The 14,308-nt window shown below is 37.8% G+C and overlaps 1 protein-coding gene across 1 annotated transcript in view; it reads right to left on the bottom strand.

Moving 5' to 3' along the window:
• The window catches only part of LOC104164307 (parkin coregulated gene protein-like), a gene marked incomplete at its 3' end in the record, with an annotated part of 42,256 nt that extends 28,133 nt beyond the window's left edge, over window positions 1-14,123 (bottom strand). The window contains exon 1 of the mRNA XM_009703595.1: window positions 13,977-14,123. Within this exon, the coding sequence (XP_009701897.1) occupies window positions 13,977-14,123 (147 nt within the window). The remainder of the gene's footprint in view (window positions 1-13,976) is intronic.
• Between the last annotated feature and the right edge of the window lie 185 nt (window positions 14,124-14,308).

The raw sequence follows: 14,308 nt of genomic DNA, 5'->3' as shown, positions 1-14,308 counted from the left end.
TATTTAACATCCTGATTTTTCAAAAAAAATTCTCAGAACACAATACCATTTTTTATGATTTGCAAAAAAGACCTCATCCCTTAGCAGTATTTGGAGAAAATACAGACAGAAGCTCTGACATCCTAACATTTTGTAATAGAATATTAAGCTTTTTCACCCTTAGTTACATTTTATCTTATCCAAAACAGTGAGAGAAAGTTGTGTACATAAGATTACTGTTTGCTGACTTAGGTTGGCGATTCTATTTAGTTCTGAGTTACCACACAAGCCATCATTACAATTGACAGTATGGAGTTATTATTAACAGACAAGCTAAAAACTGAACAAGGTAGAAAAAGTAACTTCCATTTTTACCCCAAATGGGATTCTTTTCAGTTGCCTGGATAAATATGTTGGTAAAGTACAACGAATTTCAAGGACAAGTAAAATACTTCAGTTCAGTCAATCTACAACACTTGAAAACTTCTGATTTCCCTTAAATATTTGCTTATAAATTAACCTATAATACAGTGCAATGATCACTAGGTATACATCTGGTTAAATGCAACAATATTTTATAACAGAAACTACAAATGATAGTTTTTAATCATTATTATTTTACTGATTTGGAAATAATTTTCAAATTACATTAGAAATTTGAGGATAACAGTACTTTTTAAATAAAACATAGAGTGTTTTGGAGAGATGGTAAAACTGAAAATGATTCATCATTGGCCTTCCCCTCTACTGAATAGCTTTCTGACAACCGTGCAACTCCAGAAGTCTATAAGATGTGATCCATTAAACACATGCAGAAAAGTTGCTTGATTATTCCATTTTTCTTCTAAATATTATTTCAAATGAAATTAAAATATAATTTTCCTCTAAATTCTGCCTGATTCAAGCACATACACATTTCCTTCATGCAATGGGACCTGATTACCAGAGATAAGTACTCAACATGAATCACACACTGTGAAAAATGTTATTCAGTATTTCACAGAACATACTCACTCTGCAAGAATTTAGTAACAGAAGAACATCTTCAGGATGCTAGATATTATGAGGTAATAACTTGGAGAATTAGTAACACTTGACTTCTGCCATGTTGCTCTAGGGATGCTTTGTTTAATTCACATTCACTGTAATTTGTTGCTCAATTATACCCCTGCTCACCTATAACTGCAGTCCTTTTGGTCAAAAGCAAGCCAAATATCTACTGACATTGCAGACTGACTGCAAACTAAGCTACAGAAGATAGAGAAGTTAGTTTTGACCCTTATACACTGCTACCATCTTAGTATAACTGCTGACATAGTAATGAAAGATGGCTAATATGATTATACAGTGCCGAAGTGCTATACAGAAGACTGCTGCCCTTTAGATCTCATCAAGTCAGACCATCACAATACTGTAACAAAAAGTCAGACTGCAATGATAGAAAAAATTAGAGAAAGAGTAAATAAGTCTTCACTTAAGCTAGTTACAGAATAAATACTGGTTACCAACCTTTTCAACATGTTTTCTCTACTTACATTCCTATACCTGACAGATTTTATAAAATACTAATGAAATCATGTCCAGAAAGATGACAAAAAGCAAAAGGCGAACTTCCGAAAGAATTAAATCAACAGAAGCCAAGATATACAATAGTACATGAAGCTTGAAGGGTTACAGGTATAAAATAGTAAGCTTACTTTCATTAAGAAGAATGAGGGAGATACCAGAGCCACTTCCTAGTGTTATCTTCCTTCCGTGGAGTTTAATAAAGTAGGTCTGGTTTACCTGATGTCTAAAAACTGAAACTTCCAATGATGTTGGTTAATTTATTCATCGGGCTTTGTTCTAACCTACCAATACAACTGTATATTCAGCCCACGTTTATTCTAATTACCATCAAATATAATTACAATAATATAGCTGAGTAGCAGCTAGCCATCTGTCTTTCTCCACGTAGAAAAGCCAGTCATTAACAAACTTCTTCCAGCCTAGATCCTGGAGTTCTAAGTGAAAAATAGCTAGATTCAAATGGTACAAAACTCAGAAAGCATTTCAAACACTGCAGTGTAATATTTATTAGTGCTGTTCATATGCTGAAATTTTACTTGTATTACATAACCAGAAATATACATAATCTAGAAATGTACAGTAAAATTAATGTGGCCCTGTTAACACTAATTACAATCCTGGTCTTTCTCGCATCATGGAAATGTAATTACATCATTTTTTTTTCATTGAAATTTTATGTAGTAAATATAGAAAGGCCTGCACACTTTCAGGAGGCATAATAGATGTAAGATACACTGACCATGGAGCAATAATAGTGACATAGATAAATCAGATTTATAGTCTTTATATTCATCACCCTGGGATAAGACATGCAATTCATCTCTTCAGGAAATGGTGGAGAATGAGATTTTAAAATTATAGAGTATAAAAGAAGTGTGTCAGTTGATTCTTATTCTCAAGGAGCAGGGAGTTGATATAGAAATGAGTTCATGTATGGACCCATTATCTTAATGAGATAGAAACATTCATAAATGTGTAGTGTGGTATCTAATGCCATTTGGCAGTTTACATCCCATTCACTTCAAGTGAGTTCCATGAGGAACTGACCACAAGGAGGGTGGAAAATGGTGGGCTGCTGGGCCCAAAGGACAACAGTCAGTCGACCAACTGGTAGGCGGTTACATGCAGCATTCGTCAGGGCTCAATACTGAGCTATTTAACATCTCATGAAGAAGCTGGACTACGGGACAGAATGTACCCTGAGAGACTTTGTGAATGACATCAAAATTGGAGGGGGGCATTCAGAAATATCTTGACAGACTGGCAAAATGGATTGACAGGAACATCACAAAGTTCAGCAATAGTAAATGCAAAGTTCTGCACTGGTACAGTTCAGGTCAGGCACTGACTGGCTAGACAGCAGCTTAGCAGGAAAGATCTTGGGGATCCCTGTGAACAACAAGTTGAACAGTTGTGTACCCTTCTGGCAGAGATGAGGCAACTGCATTCTGGGCTACATCAAGAGGGCTGAGGAAATTCAGCTTCTCCCTTTATTTGATGTTTGTGAGACTGTATTTAGAGCACAAGGTCACATTTCAGACTCACAAGACAGACATTGATATACTGGAGCAAGCCTGGTGGAAGGCCACCAATATGAAGAGAAGGCTGGAGTATATGATAGATGAGGAGAGGCTGAGAGAAACAGTTTGTTCAGCCTTAAGCAGAGGAAGCTTAAAAGGAATCTCATTGCTGTCTTTAGTGACCCAGCATGAAGGCACAGTAAAGATGAGTCAGGCTCTTCCCAGAGATGCACAACAAGAACAGAAGAGGCAATGGTCACAAATTGCGGTAAAGGAAATTCTGACTAGACAGTAGAAGAACCTCTTTCACAATGAAGGCAGTCATAGGAACAGGTTTTCCAAAGATGATGTAGACTCTCTATCCTTGAAGACAATCAAAGCCCAGCTGGACAAAGCCCTCAGAAGCCTAATGTAATCTGAACATAATCTGAATCTAGATCACATTTTTTAAACCAACATGAAAAATGAAGTGTCAATGCCCAGGCTGAAAAACTCCTTTTAGTGTGAATGTTCTGTCCAGCTACTACATGAGACAGCTTTTCATTTTGGGGAAAAACGATCATAAAAATAATTAAAAAAAACAAATGAACATACTCTTCTACAGAATTTGAATTCTCTGGCAGTGACCTAAATCTGGGCAGTCAGGCTTTCAGACTTGGTAACAGCTTTCAGAGTGCATTAGTCTTGCTTGTGAACGATTTCCTCTCTGGCACAGCTAAGAGGAAGATATCCATGCTTACTTCATTAAACCTATCAGCAGTGTTTGACACTGAAGATCAGCATGTGCTGCTGACTTGCCTGGCAGACTGGCAGAAATGAATCAGTCACCCTGAACTGGATAGGTCAATTCCTATCAGTCAGCTTCAAGACAATTCTGATGGGTGGTTTCTGGCCCTGCAAGCCTTTATTTGTGTGACGCTACGAGGATTGGTTCTGCCTCTTGTTTTGTTTAACACAAAACTTTAAGAGAGATCTTGAGACAACACACTTCTTCAGTGGCAACAGAAACTAGCAGATTCCTGATTTTATTTCATTCCTGCAAACACAGATGAACTGCAGACCTATGGCCCTTGTGAAAAACCCATATATATTGTTAAAAAATGTCTGGAATGAGAGAAAGAAAGGTGTGGTACTGGGAACAAAAGACAATTAGAAGATACTCAGGGCCAAACACTGCTGAGCAGTTTGATCAGGTACATGTATATCCCTTGTGGCTGTGCTAGAAAGGAGAGGGTTTCTCAGGAACACTACTGCGCTCTGAATGCCATAAGCGAGACTGAAGAGCTGGCCAAAACTAAGTCACTTAGGCCCTCCTGATTCTTCACTGAGCATCAATCCACAAACAGTGCCATCAGCCATACATATACACACACTCTCACCATCCTTGCTTTCACATTTTCCAGTTGTATATTGATGTTCTTAGCTACATGTTCACTTTCAATCTGGAATACTGCAAACACCGTAGCTAAGGATGACATGAATAACTCAGAAAATTCAGTTTGGTCTATCATTCTCAAGTTCTTTATATCGTACTTCAGAAAATTAGGAGTTTAAAGGATAAGCATGTATATTTTGGTTTTAGACAACTAAATACAAGTTCTGCTTAGCAGGTTCATTTAAATGTGAAAAAACCCCTCAGTTAAGTGAAAATGGGAAGATTTTGTCTTTTTTACGTTCCATTAAGGTTTTTATAAAAAAACTTCACCTTTGTGGATTTTTAAAGATCCTCTCTGTAAGTGGTTGTCTAAAATATTTACACAGTGAAATTTGACTGTTTTGTGGTAATTATATATAGGTCTGGACTGTAAATTTCTAACAGTATTGCATTGGTTAAGTTAAGCATTGGCATAATTTACAGATATAATGGACTCCCTGATACCACCATTACCTTCTGGTTGTATTACTTTCTAAAAAACCTATCTTCTAGCCCAACGAGAAGTTACACATTTCGTGCAGAAATCCCTTTCTGAATTCGATGGACTATATTACGCAGGAGATCAAATCAAGTTGTATTAATTGTTCCTCTGACCTTAAATTATTAATCTAAAACCTGACAAAATAAATGAAGGGCACACAAATTAGAAGGGCATGAGATGAGTTAGTAAAACACTGTATAAAAGATGTAAAACAACCCCAGCTAATACACATACACTTCCTATGAAAAATATTTTTTCAGTCATAGCTTACAAAGCTATAATTTAAAAGTATAATGAGCTAATTCCTTTGAGAATGTTTTACATAAAAATTATTATCTAGGGTATTCTAATAAGGTCTGGGTAGAAGCTTTATAAGTACATTCTCTAAAAGGTTTCTAGCCATGTGGAACTGCCCTCCTCCCAAAAAGCCCACCTGTTGAACATCACTGCAAGAGAAATCCACTGATACAAAACCCCGACACATTTGGAGGAGAAGTAAAGAAAGTCAGAGAAAAAGTGAGCATGGAGCAGTAGGTAAGAGTGCGGAAAGACAGAGATCAATAGACCTGCTTTGGGAAGTAAGAATGTATGTTTTCAACTTCTGTGAAAAAACAAAAGGTTTCTCAAAATCTGCCTGCCAATGTCACTCAAGTATGCACGCACCTTTGCTTAAATAGTTTTAGCTGAGAAGATATCCAATACAAAACACAAATGTCACGTTAAATCATTAGAAATAGGACAGTAAGGAAAGCCAGCAATAATTTATTTTTTCTAAAGATTTAAATGTGGACCAGCAGTCTTCTCTAAACAAGTATACAATGATTAGTCTTGAAACAGAAAACTTGGATCATAAAGTACCTCCCCTAATTTTATGCAACGAGACTTACAATGAAAGGAAACTAATTCAAAGCTTTTGGATTTTTTAGAACACCTCTAAAATATTATTATAGAAAGGGGGCTGCGGTGTGCACATTGGAGCAGGAGTGTGCATGGGAGCGTGCACCAGCCTTGCACACATGGTCTTGCATAAGCCCTTGCATGATCCCAGCCTTGCACAGGTCCTTGCATTCTAACTCCCTTGCAGGGATGCTCCTTGCATGGGACCTTGCTCGCTCACTCCCTTAAATTTAAAAAAAATATGTAGGAAAGAATATTTAATTCCATAAAACACAGGCTTAGTAATACGGCTGTCATTAAGACAAATCTTACAGGGAAATAACAGAAAAGAAATCCTATCTGAACAATTACTGAAAGAATGAAACATCTGCTAAACTTTAGAAGACTTAACACCTACAGATATTTTCAAGAACACATGGATAAGTTCAAGCAAGTTACACAGAAGTAGGTCGTTCTTTCATATTATAATGAGGTGTACACTGAGGCAAACATTATAATAAAAATGTTCATGTGATAATGGCAAAACCAATGGATGTCTTAAGCATACAAGACAGGCAAGAAAATACTGTATCCTTTGATTTGGATTTACATCAGTTTTTGTGCAGAATACTATGTATTGCCTACCAACCACACAAAAAAATCTCAGTGATATGCTTATGACTAATGAAATAGGCACTAAAACATAAGTTTAAAGACCTATTCTTCCTCCAAATGGTTGTTATACAGGAACTTAATGGTATGCCATGCTTGCTTCAAGGCATTCAAGAGTTTTCATTGCACACTCATTTCTATGGTGGATTTTATAACATGTTTTAACTTTGTCACACATTGTGCAGAACTTTTGTACTTACTGCAGTATACAATTGTTTACTCTAGACAAGAGATAAAAAGTCTCCCATCACAAAACAAACAAACAAAACTAGTCTGGATCCTAAGCAGACTAATGACATTAGCTTTCCATTAAGGCACGACATCCTATCCACAAACTTCTGTTATCAAATTGAAAACAAATCTGTATTCACTCTTGCTATCAAGATCTTGATATCAGTCTTTACAGAAACATGGATGAAGAAATTTTTAAAAAGAAAAATCTTGCTTTCAAACACAAGCACGCAAATTGTTAAATATACATTAAAAAATACCATCACAAATGTATGAAAAGCTAAATTATATGTTTACTGTCCTATTATAATTCAGGCAGGTTTTATTATCGCATCAGAATCCTGTTTTGTCAAGGAAGAGGCCCAAATGAAGTTCTGTCTGACTCTAAAATTACATTGCTCCCAGGAGCAATTCCTTTACTTACATGCATCCCCTCTATTTACACCCATCAGAGACCAAAATCTGCAACTATAATAAGCATAATATTTGTAATGTATCCACAGAGTCAGAGTGTAACTATTAACACAAGACTTCCATAATCCAGCCTTCAGCACTTGTGGCTGCACACTGGACCTTTAAAATACACATCAGATAAGGTGAAGTGTTATCTAAGAAAGGAAGTTATCAGAGAGCAGTAAATTTTTGAGCAAAAATTATGTAAGTATTCTATCAAAATGAAAAGCTATGCCAAACTGCTTATATGAATGTCAGATATACCAAGGAATCAACTGTGGCTGGGAGGAACCACTCAGTCTTTCACAGTATTTTTTCTATCACATTGTCTAGAAATTTTGTCAATGTACTGACAGTATTGGTTGCTAATATTTTTTGGCTTTGCAGTAATTGTAATTTCAAAATGGTTAAAAAAACTTCATGAAGAAAACAAAACCTCCCTGGCCTCTTCAAAGCCTTACCAGATCGTTTCAGTTAAACATAGACCAGGCATATATATTAACTGGAAGTATCAGATAGGAAAAGAAAGAAAACTTCCATTTCCTTGGTGTGGACACCAGCCCTCTTTCCGGGCAACAACTGGCTTCAGCACATCCGTGCATAAGTTTAGGGGCCACAACCATAGCAAAAATCATGTTGGATTAGTGATCACACAGGTCCTCACTTTGGCGAGTGACATTTAGTTCCTCTCCTGTTTCCCCAGTGTTGTCCCACTGCTTTCTCTAGCGCAAATGCCACTATGCTACCTCTCCTGTCTCCTTCACCCACTTAGAGCTTCCAATGTCATTTAAGATATAGCAGTGACAAGAGGAGACTGTGAGACAAGGGACAGCATCCAGAGGTTGACAGCTACAGACACGGCCCGCTGCTTCAATTCCTCACAGCGTTCATTGCCTACTTGGCAGCAGTACTCACTGCATACTTGCTGGAACAGACTGTATAAGGAGAATTAGCTGTAGTAGCAATCTCAGCTGATAAGCATATGTTGCTGCTACCCAAGCAGCGATGCAGGTTTACTCAATTGTATTTAGAAAGTCAACCTTACATTTATGATGTAGTTCACTATTATAACCAGAATAATATGGTGTCATATAGTTTTTCTGAGGATCAGAAGGAGACCGACTTATTAGGAAAATAAAGTGTCTTCTCAGTTGTAGTATTCATTACTCCCTTCACATCACATCTTCAGAAAAGCAGCAAAGAAATTAAAGCAAAAACTCTCAAATGCCTTTTTCCTTTTCTTCCTCCAGTTGGAGAGTTACTTCATCATCATTAATTTGTCTGACCTTAGTAGTAGCAGAGCCATGGAGTGGCCACAAACTACCCTCTTATGGAAGAAAAGGTAGAATCATGGGAAAACTCAGGTTGGAAAGGACGCCAGGAAGTCTCCAGTCCACCCTCCTTCTCCAAACAGGATTATCTCTGAGATCAGACCAGGTTGCTCAGGGCTTTTTCCATTTGGGTCTTATAAACCTCCAAGGAGACGGCACAACTCTTGGAAAGCTGATGTACTGCTTGATTGCCGTCATGGTGAAAAAGCTTTTCACCATCCTGAACACCTCATTTCAACTCACATCTTCTGTCCTCCCATCATTCACTAGAGTGAACTGACTGGCTCTATCTTCCTGACAGCCTTCTCATAGCTATGGGCCCACTGGGTCTGTTAGGACCTAATACCATTCAACGCTGTTAGCTTGAACAGGCTGGAGAATTTTTCAGCAGAATCAGTTCCCTGATCAGGAACATTGTACAAATGTGGGCACAATAAGGGGCTGCAGTAATAAACAGCCTGAAACAGGAAGAAGATAGGACTGCCTTCCAGAGCACTGACAGTTTAAATCTACTCACAGTGTTCAGTAAAGTACACTCATACATTGTACAAAATTGCTATTGTTAAACTGGAGCAGTTCCTCCACGATGGACGTACTACTGCCCAATAAACATTTATCAAAACATTCCTTTACCTTGACATGTACTTGCCCCAAAGTACTGCCTTTTCCAATAAATTAGCTATTATAATAGAGAGGTAAAACTTTTTTCTTGTAAACAATGCTTTCCTATAGCCTTAAAATCAGATCAGAAACTGTTTACTGCTACAAGATAAATAACAAAAGTAGTTTTAGTTACATAATGTGGATGAATATAAACAGAATGTCCAATCACAAGTTTCAGAATGTAAACAAATCACATTATCTCTATGGTTAAAATGAAACCCTTGCTATTATTATCAAAGGGTAAAGGGCAGGAAAGTCCTTCACAACACACATTACTGATAATGGCTTGAAAGACGAGTTTAAACAACAAAGATTGAGAACTCACTCCAATACACACAGACTGTAGACTCCTAAATGAGGAACAGAGGGATGAAAATCCAGAACTGCAATCTAAATAACCTTTTTTTCTGCTTATAAGCAACTACACTTCTTTTAGAAGAGGAAGCTATTCTTCTGCATATAGCTAAGACTTGAATAGCAGGTTGGATAGCTCTGCTTTGGTTTTTGAAATCCAGGAACAAAACAATTCTTAGCATCACTCCCTTTCTAAAGCCATCTAGTAGACATTCTTACTTTCTCCCTCACACACAGGCTGGATGTGGCCCATCACTAGCAGCAGTTTCTGACTGATTTCATGGAACGCAGATGGATGCAATAGTGATATTTTCTATATAAAATCCACTAGTTTACACACTAAGCCAGGAAGAAAATCCAAACCCAGTACTCTGGGCAGAGAAGTTCAAATTCACATGCTGCAGTATACTTCAACTTACCTGGTAACAGTGGTACTAAAGAGGGACCTGTAGAGGAAAGATAAACTCCTCCTTTCCTGCTGGAGCTCTGCCATTTTGTAGTAAGGAATTCAAAGTTCAGGAAAAACAGAAAAAAAAAAGAATATCCTTTCATAGCTTTATTGGCTCAGCACTCGGGAGGGGATATCTTAAGTTCCAATTCTACTCCAAAAACTTCAGACCTATTCTAGCAAGCAATGATGGACATAAAATTCCAAACCCCAAAGCTTCCAGAACACCTGCATGAATGAGGTATGCACTAAAATAGATTGTCTAGCGAGTTTCCTACCTTGCCACTTCTAGCCCTGCGAATCCTAACTCTCTGCAGCACAGTAACAGCACTTTGAAAGGACATGTGGAGACTTTTCCCTCTGTGATCTTTTTCACCTCAGTAATCTTGTAACTTACTGGTTAAAAATCTTCTAAAAGTTGGGAGATAGACTGGAATTCCCTTTCTACAGTTCCCTTTAAGTAATAAAATGAATCCTCATCTTGAAAAAGTGCTTTTACCACTAGTTTATTACAGAAAAGGGGAGCACTAACACTTTATTCTCTTATGTACAATTGCAGAAAATAGGAAAAATAACCATTTGAGGAGGCTCAGAAGTGAACAGATGTATCTTCCTGCTGTCTGATAATAAGGGAACTAAAGAGTTAATCTTAGAAACACAAGCCTGTTACAATGGTATGTAGTAGTGTGTAACTTTGTACCAGTGCATGACCACATCTGGCGTAAAAGTGATAACAAGACCCTTAAATCAAGGACATTGCGCTCATTATCAGGGACTGCACTTCAAGGCAGGAACTCTTAAATCATCACCAAGGACCTTGTTAGGAGAACAGGACCTGAGACTGCTGTCAATCAAGGAAAAGGAAGATGAGAGCTAAAAGTTCAGCAAAAGGACATGGTGATGAAGAAGAGTGGAAGAAGTAAAAGACCACCAGATGTCTCCGAAGACCCCCAAAAGGACTAAAATGGACATAGGGAAATGGGAGTTGCCTATGATAATGAGTTCTGGGAAAATTGTTAATATGTTAATCATCTCTTGGAAGTCTTATGAATATGTATAAAAACTAAAAATATAAGCCTGTAACTAATATAAGCACGGTATGCATGCTAGGTGGAAGGATCCCTCGTGCATCCAGCACTGCTAATAAAGAATACTGAATCACTGCTAAATTTGATGTTTAATTTCTTGGAATCAGTCCACAATCACATACAGACACTATGCTACTTGCTAGTCTGTATATTAATTTTTAATTATATTCCTAATTCTACCCATGCAGTACATGTGAAGTATGAGCACATAACATGGCATTCTTGATTCCACTTGGAGGACAAAACAATTAAAATGTAAATGTCACAATACCCAGCTTGTTAGTGTAGAAGACCTTTCCTGGATCTTACTCGTAATATGAACAGCTACATGAATTTACAGTTTTGGAATAACATAAATCAAAAGACTTTCTTCAGTTCAGGAACAATTTTTTTGGTGACTATTTATTAAGCAACGTATTTCACTAAGTAAATTTTAGATTTAGCCAGAGCTGAGAAAAGTCTTTAATATATGAACTTAATTTCTGTACTTACTACCGGCTATGAAAGCAGACTTAGGAAGAAAACTTTATCCAGCAACTTCCATGAAAAATGGCTTAGTGTAACACTCTTTGCACAAGCAACATCAAAAAATTCTGGAACCTTTACTACAATATTTACAGTCATATATGCATAATTGTAATCTGTTAGACTCTATGCCAAGAGCTGAAGACTCACTGCATGCTTGCACCAAAGGCTATTAATCTGTACCTTTTTGTCTGACCTGGAGATGCTGAGCACGTTGCCGACAACCCTGTGCCTTGTCATGCCGTTAACAAAAAGAATTACCATGTCTTAACTATATTTGCCTGCTGTGCTTTCAACCCTCCAGTCAACTCCTAAGCCTTCCATGGGAACTTCATCGATGATGTCAACCTCTGACAAGTGAGTACTTAATTCTGAAGCTCCATTTAACCAGTTGTTGGGAAAGATAAAAGGGACACCCACTTCTGCACAGACAGAGTAGCAGTGAGATTTTTCCTTACTCTATCCTCATTTTTTGCACCATCACTGGAAATGATTCCAGTGGCTGCCTGTCCTGACTTGGAGCTTTTGCAAAATACAGCCCTGGCACTATCAATCTTCCAGGACCTCTAACAGTTTCACTGCTTCCTACCCAGTCATCAGCAGAACCTGAGGAAGGAGTCAGCACACCATTAACCCTACCTCTGACAGGGCAGCAACGAAACGCTTTGCCCAGATAGGTCAGGGAATCTCTGATGTTGGAGGGTTTCACAGCTTAGCTAGGAAAACCCATGGCTGACCTGATCTAGTGCTAGTGACAGGGCCACCTCAAATGGAAGGTTGGGTTAGGTGATCTCCAGAGGTCCATGCCAAAAAAACATCATTTCTATGTTTCAATGAGTAGCTCCAAAGGCAGCAGATTTACCTGTTTGCTGTCGCTTAATGACAGTATCACATGATTTAACATTCTGTTAATGTTTAGAAAGTTAGAATTGCAACCATAAAAGTTAAAACTCTGTAAGTATTTAAAGGAAAACTTAAATTGTGATTAACCTCATAGCTAGTTATGTTCACAAGTCAAAGCTCCTTTTTTAAATTTATATTTCTCAAACTCCACTGAAATTGCTGATTCTTCTAGACAAAATCAATCGTCGTTTACATATCGAGGTGTAAACAAATATGTGTAAATATGTGTGACTTGAATTTTGTCTAGAAAAGAGGAAACGTCTTTTAAAAAGTAACCAAACTCACTGAATTGTTATAGTCTATTCCATACACCTCTAGAATTAAAAACAAACCAACCAACCAATCTTTAAAACAAAGAGTTTTTTTGGTTGTTTTCGCCTTGTATTTTTCCCACTAAGGTGAAACATGTTTTAGTTTTACTAATAAGGAGAAAGTTTTTAATGTACACAATTTCTACTCTATTTGTTTAAACATGGACTTGTTTGGGTTTTTAAGAGGATGCTTTTACAGATAACATGTCCAGAGAGACTGCTCCAGGAAGACTGTTTCAGCAAAACAAGGGAAATAATGTTTTTCATAACTGTTATCAGAAGAATATATAGAATTTAAAAAAACTTGAGAACACAAGACTTTGCTAACACCTTGAACTGTGCCCAAATAAAGAAAAATACAATTCAGGAGTTTAAGCACAGGTGTGTGCTCATATTTGCTCATCCACTTACATGTTGAACATTTGCATTCTGTAATAGGTGAAGCTTTTTTTATTCCTAAAATCTGACAAAAGTAGACAAATAAAACAACATAAAGCAATTTGAAAGTCCTTTATCCTAGCATTTTCACTCACATACCTCTAAATTCATTAGAAATTGGGACTGTTACTGAAAGTGAAGCTTGCAGATTAATTCCTCTTTGTCTTTGAACTATGAGTTGGAGAACTAATGTTTGTTTCCAGTTTAGTATTCTCCTAGAATGTGTCGAGGCTTTTTATTATTTTTCAAGCTTATTTTAAAAACAAATGTGTTTTCCAGATCTTTGCCATCCTGTGACAGTCACACCACACTGTGCCAGTATATGAAAACACTTTCAAATAACACTACAGCATCATTTGACAGCATTTTGCTAAATGTGAGGTAGTAAGCCTTGCACACAATTCTATAGGCTGATAGTTTAATAGAATGTGCATTGCCAATACAAAACAATAAATTGCGGCACCAAAGCAATATGCTTGGAGGTGAAGCATCACAATTTCCACAGGCACAGACAGTTACCTTCTGATAATACTTCTGTAAAGCCTGAAGGTAATTTCAGCAACCAGCAAACTCCAGATAAAGTTCTAGCAACTCACACACCTTCCTGACATGCTTTACGCTCAGCTCGAACTCGCTACACTTCCTGGACACGGGAGAGTAAATCAATTAACATCCCCGCTGTACTAGCAGCAAACATACCACAGTGTTTTTCATCATGGCTTTTACAGTGAATCCGTCGGAGACCTGCTGCTTGCTCTTCTTCACGTGCCCCGGCGGTTCCTGCTGCTGGGGGCACCAGTCACCTGAGGGCTTTGAGGGGCTTGAGCCCGCTTTCTCCTCTACCATCTCCCCACCAGCGTCCGCGACAGGCAAGCAGCAAACTACAGACTGGAAAAAACAAACAAACAAACAAACAAACATCAACGCCCCGCCCCCCGTAAGTTAGAAAACGCAGCAGGTCTACCTCCGTTCCCTTCCCAACCAGCGACATCCCCACACACACCGCTCCCGCGCATTTCCTGACCCTGACT

The sequence above is a fragment of the Cariama cristata genome, unplaced genomic scaffold (genome assembly GCF_000690535.1).
Source record: "Cariama cristata isolate BGI_N322 unplaced genomic scaffold, ASM69053v1 scaffold27397, whole genome shotgun sequence".
NCBI lineage: Eukaryota > Metazoa > Chordata > Aves > Cariamiformes > Cariamidae > Cariama > Cariama cristata.
The sequence above is the reverse complement of the archived record's forward strand: the minus strand, read 5'-3'. Positions and strand labels throughout refer to the sequence as shown.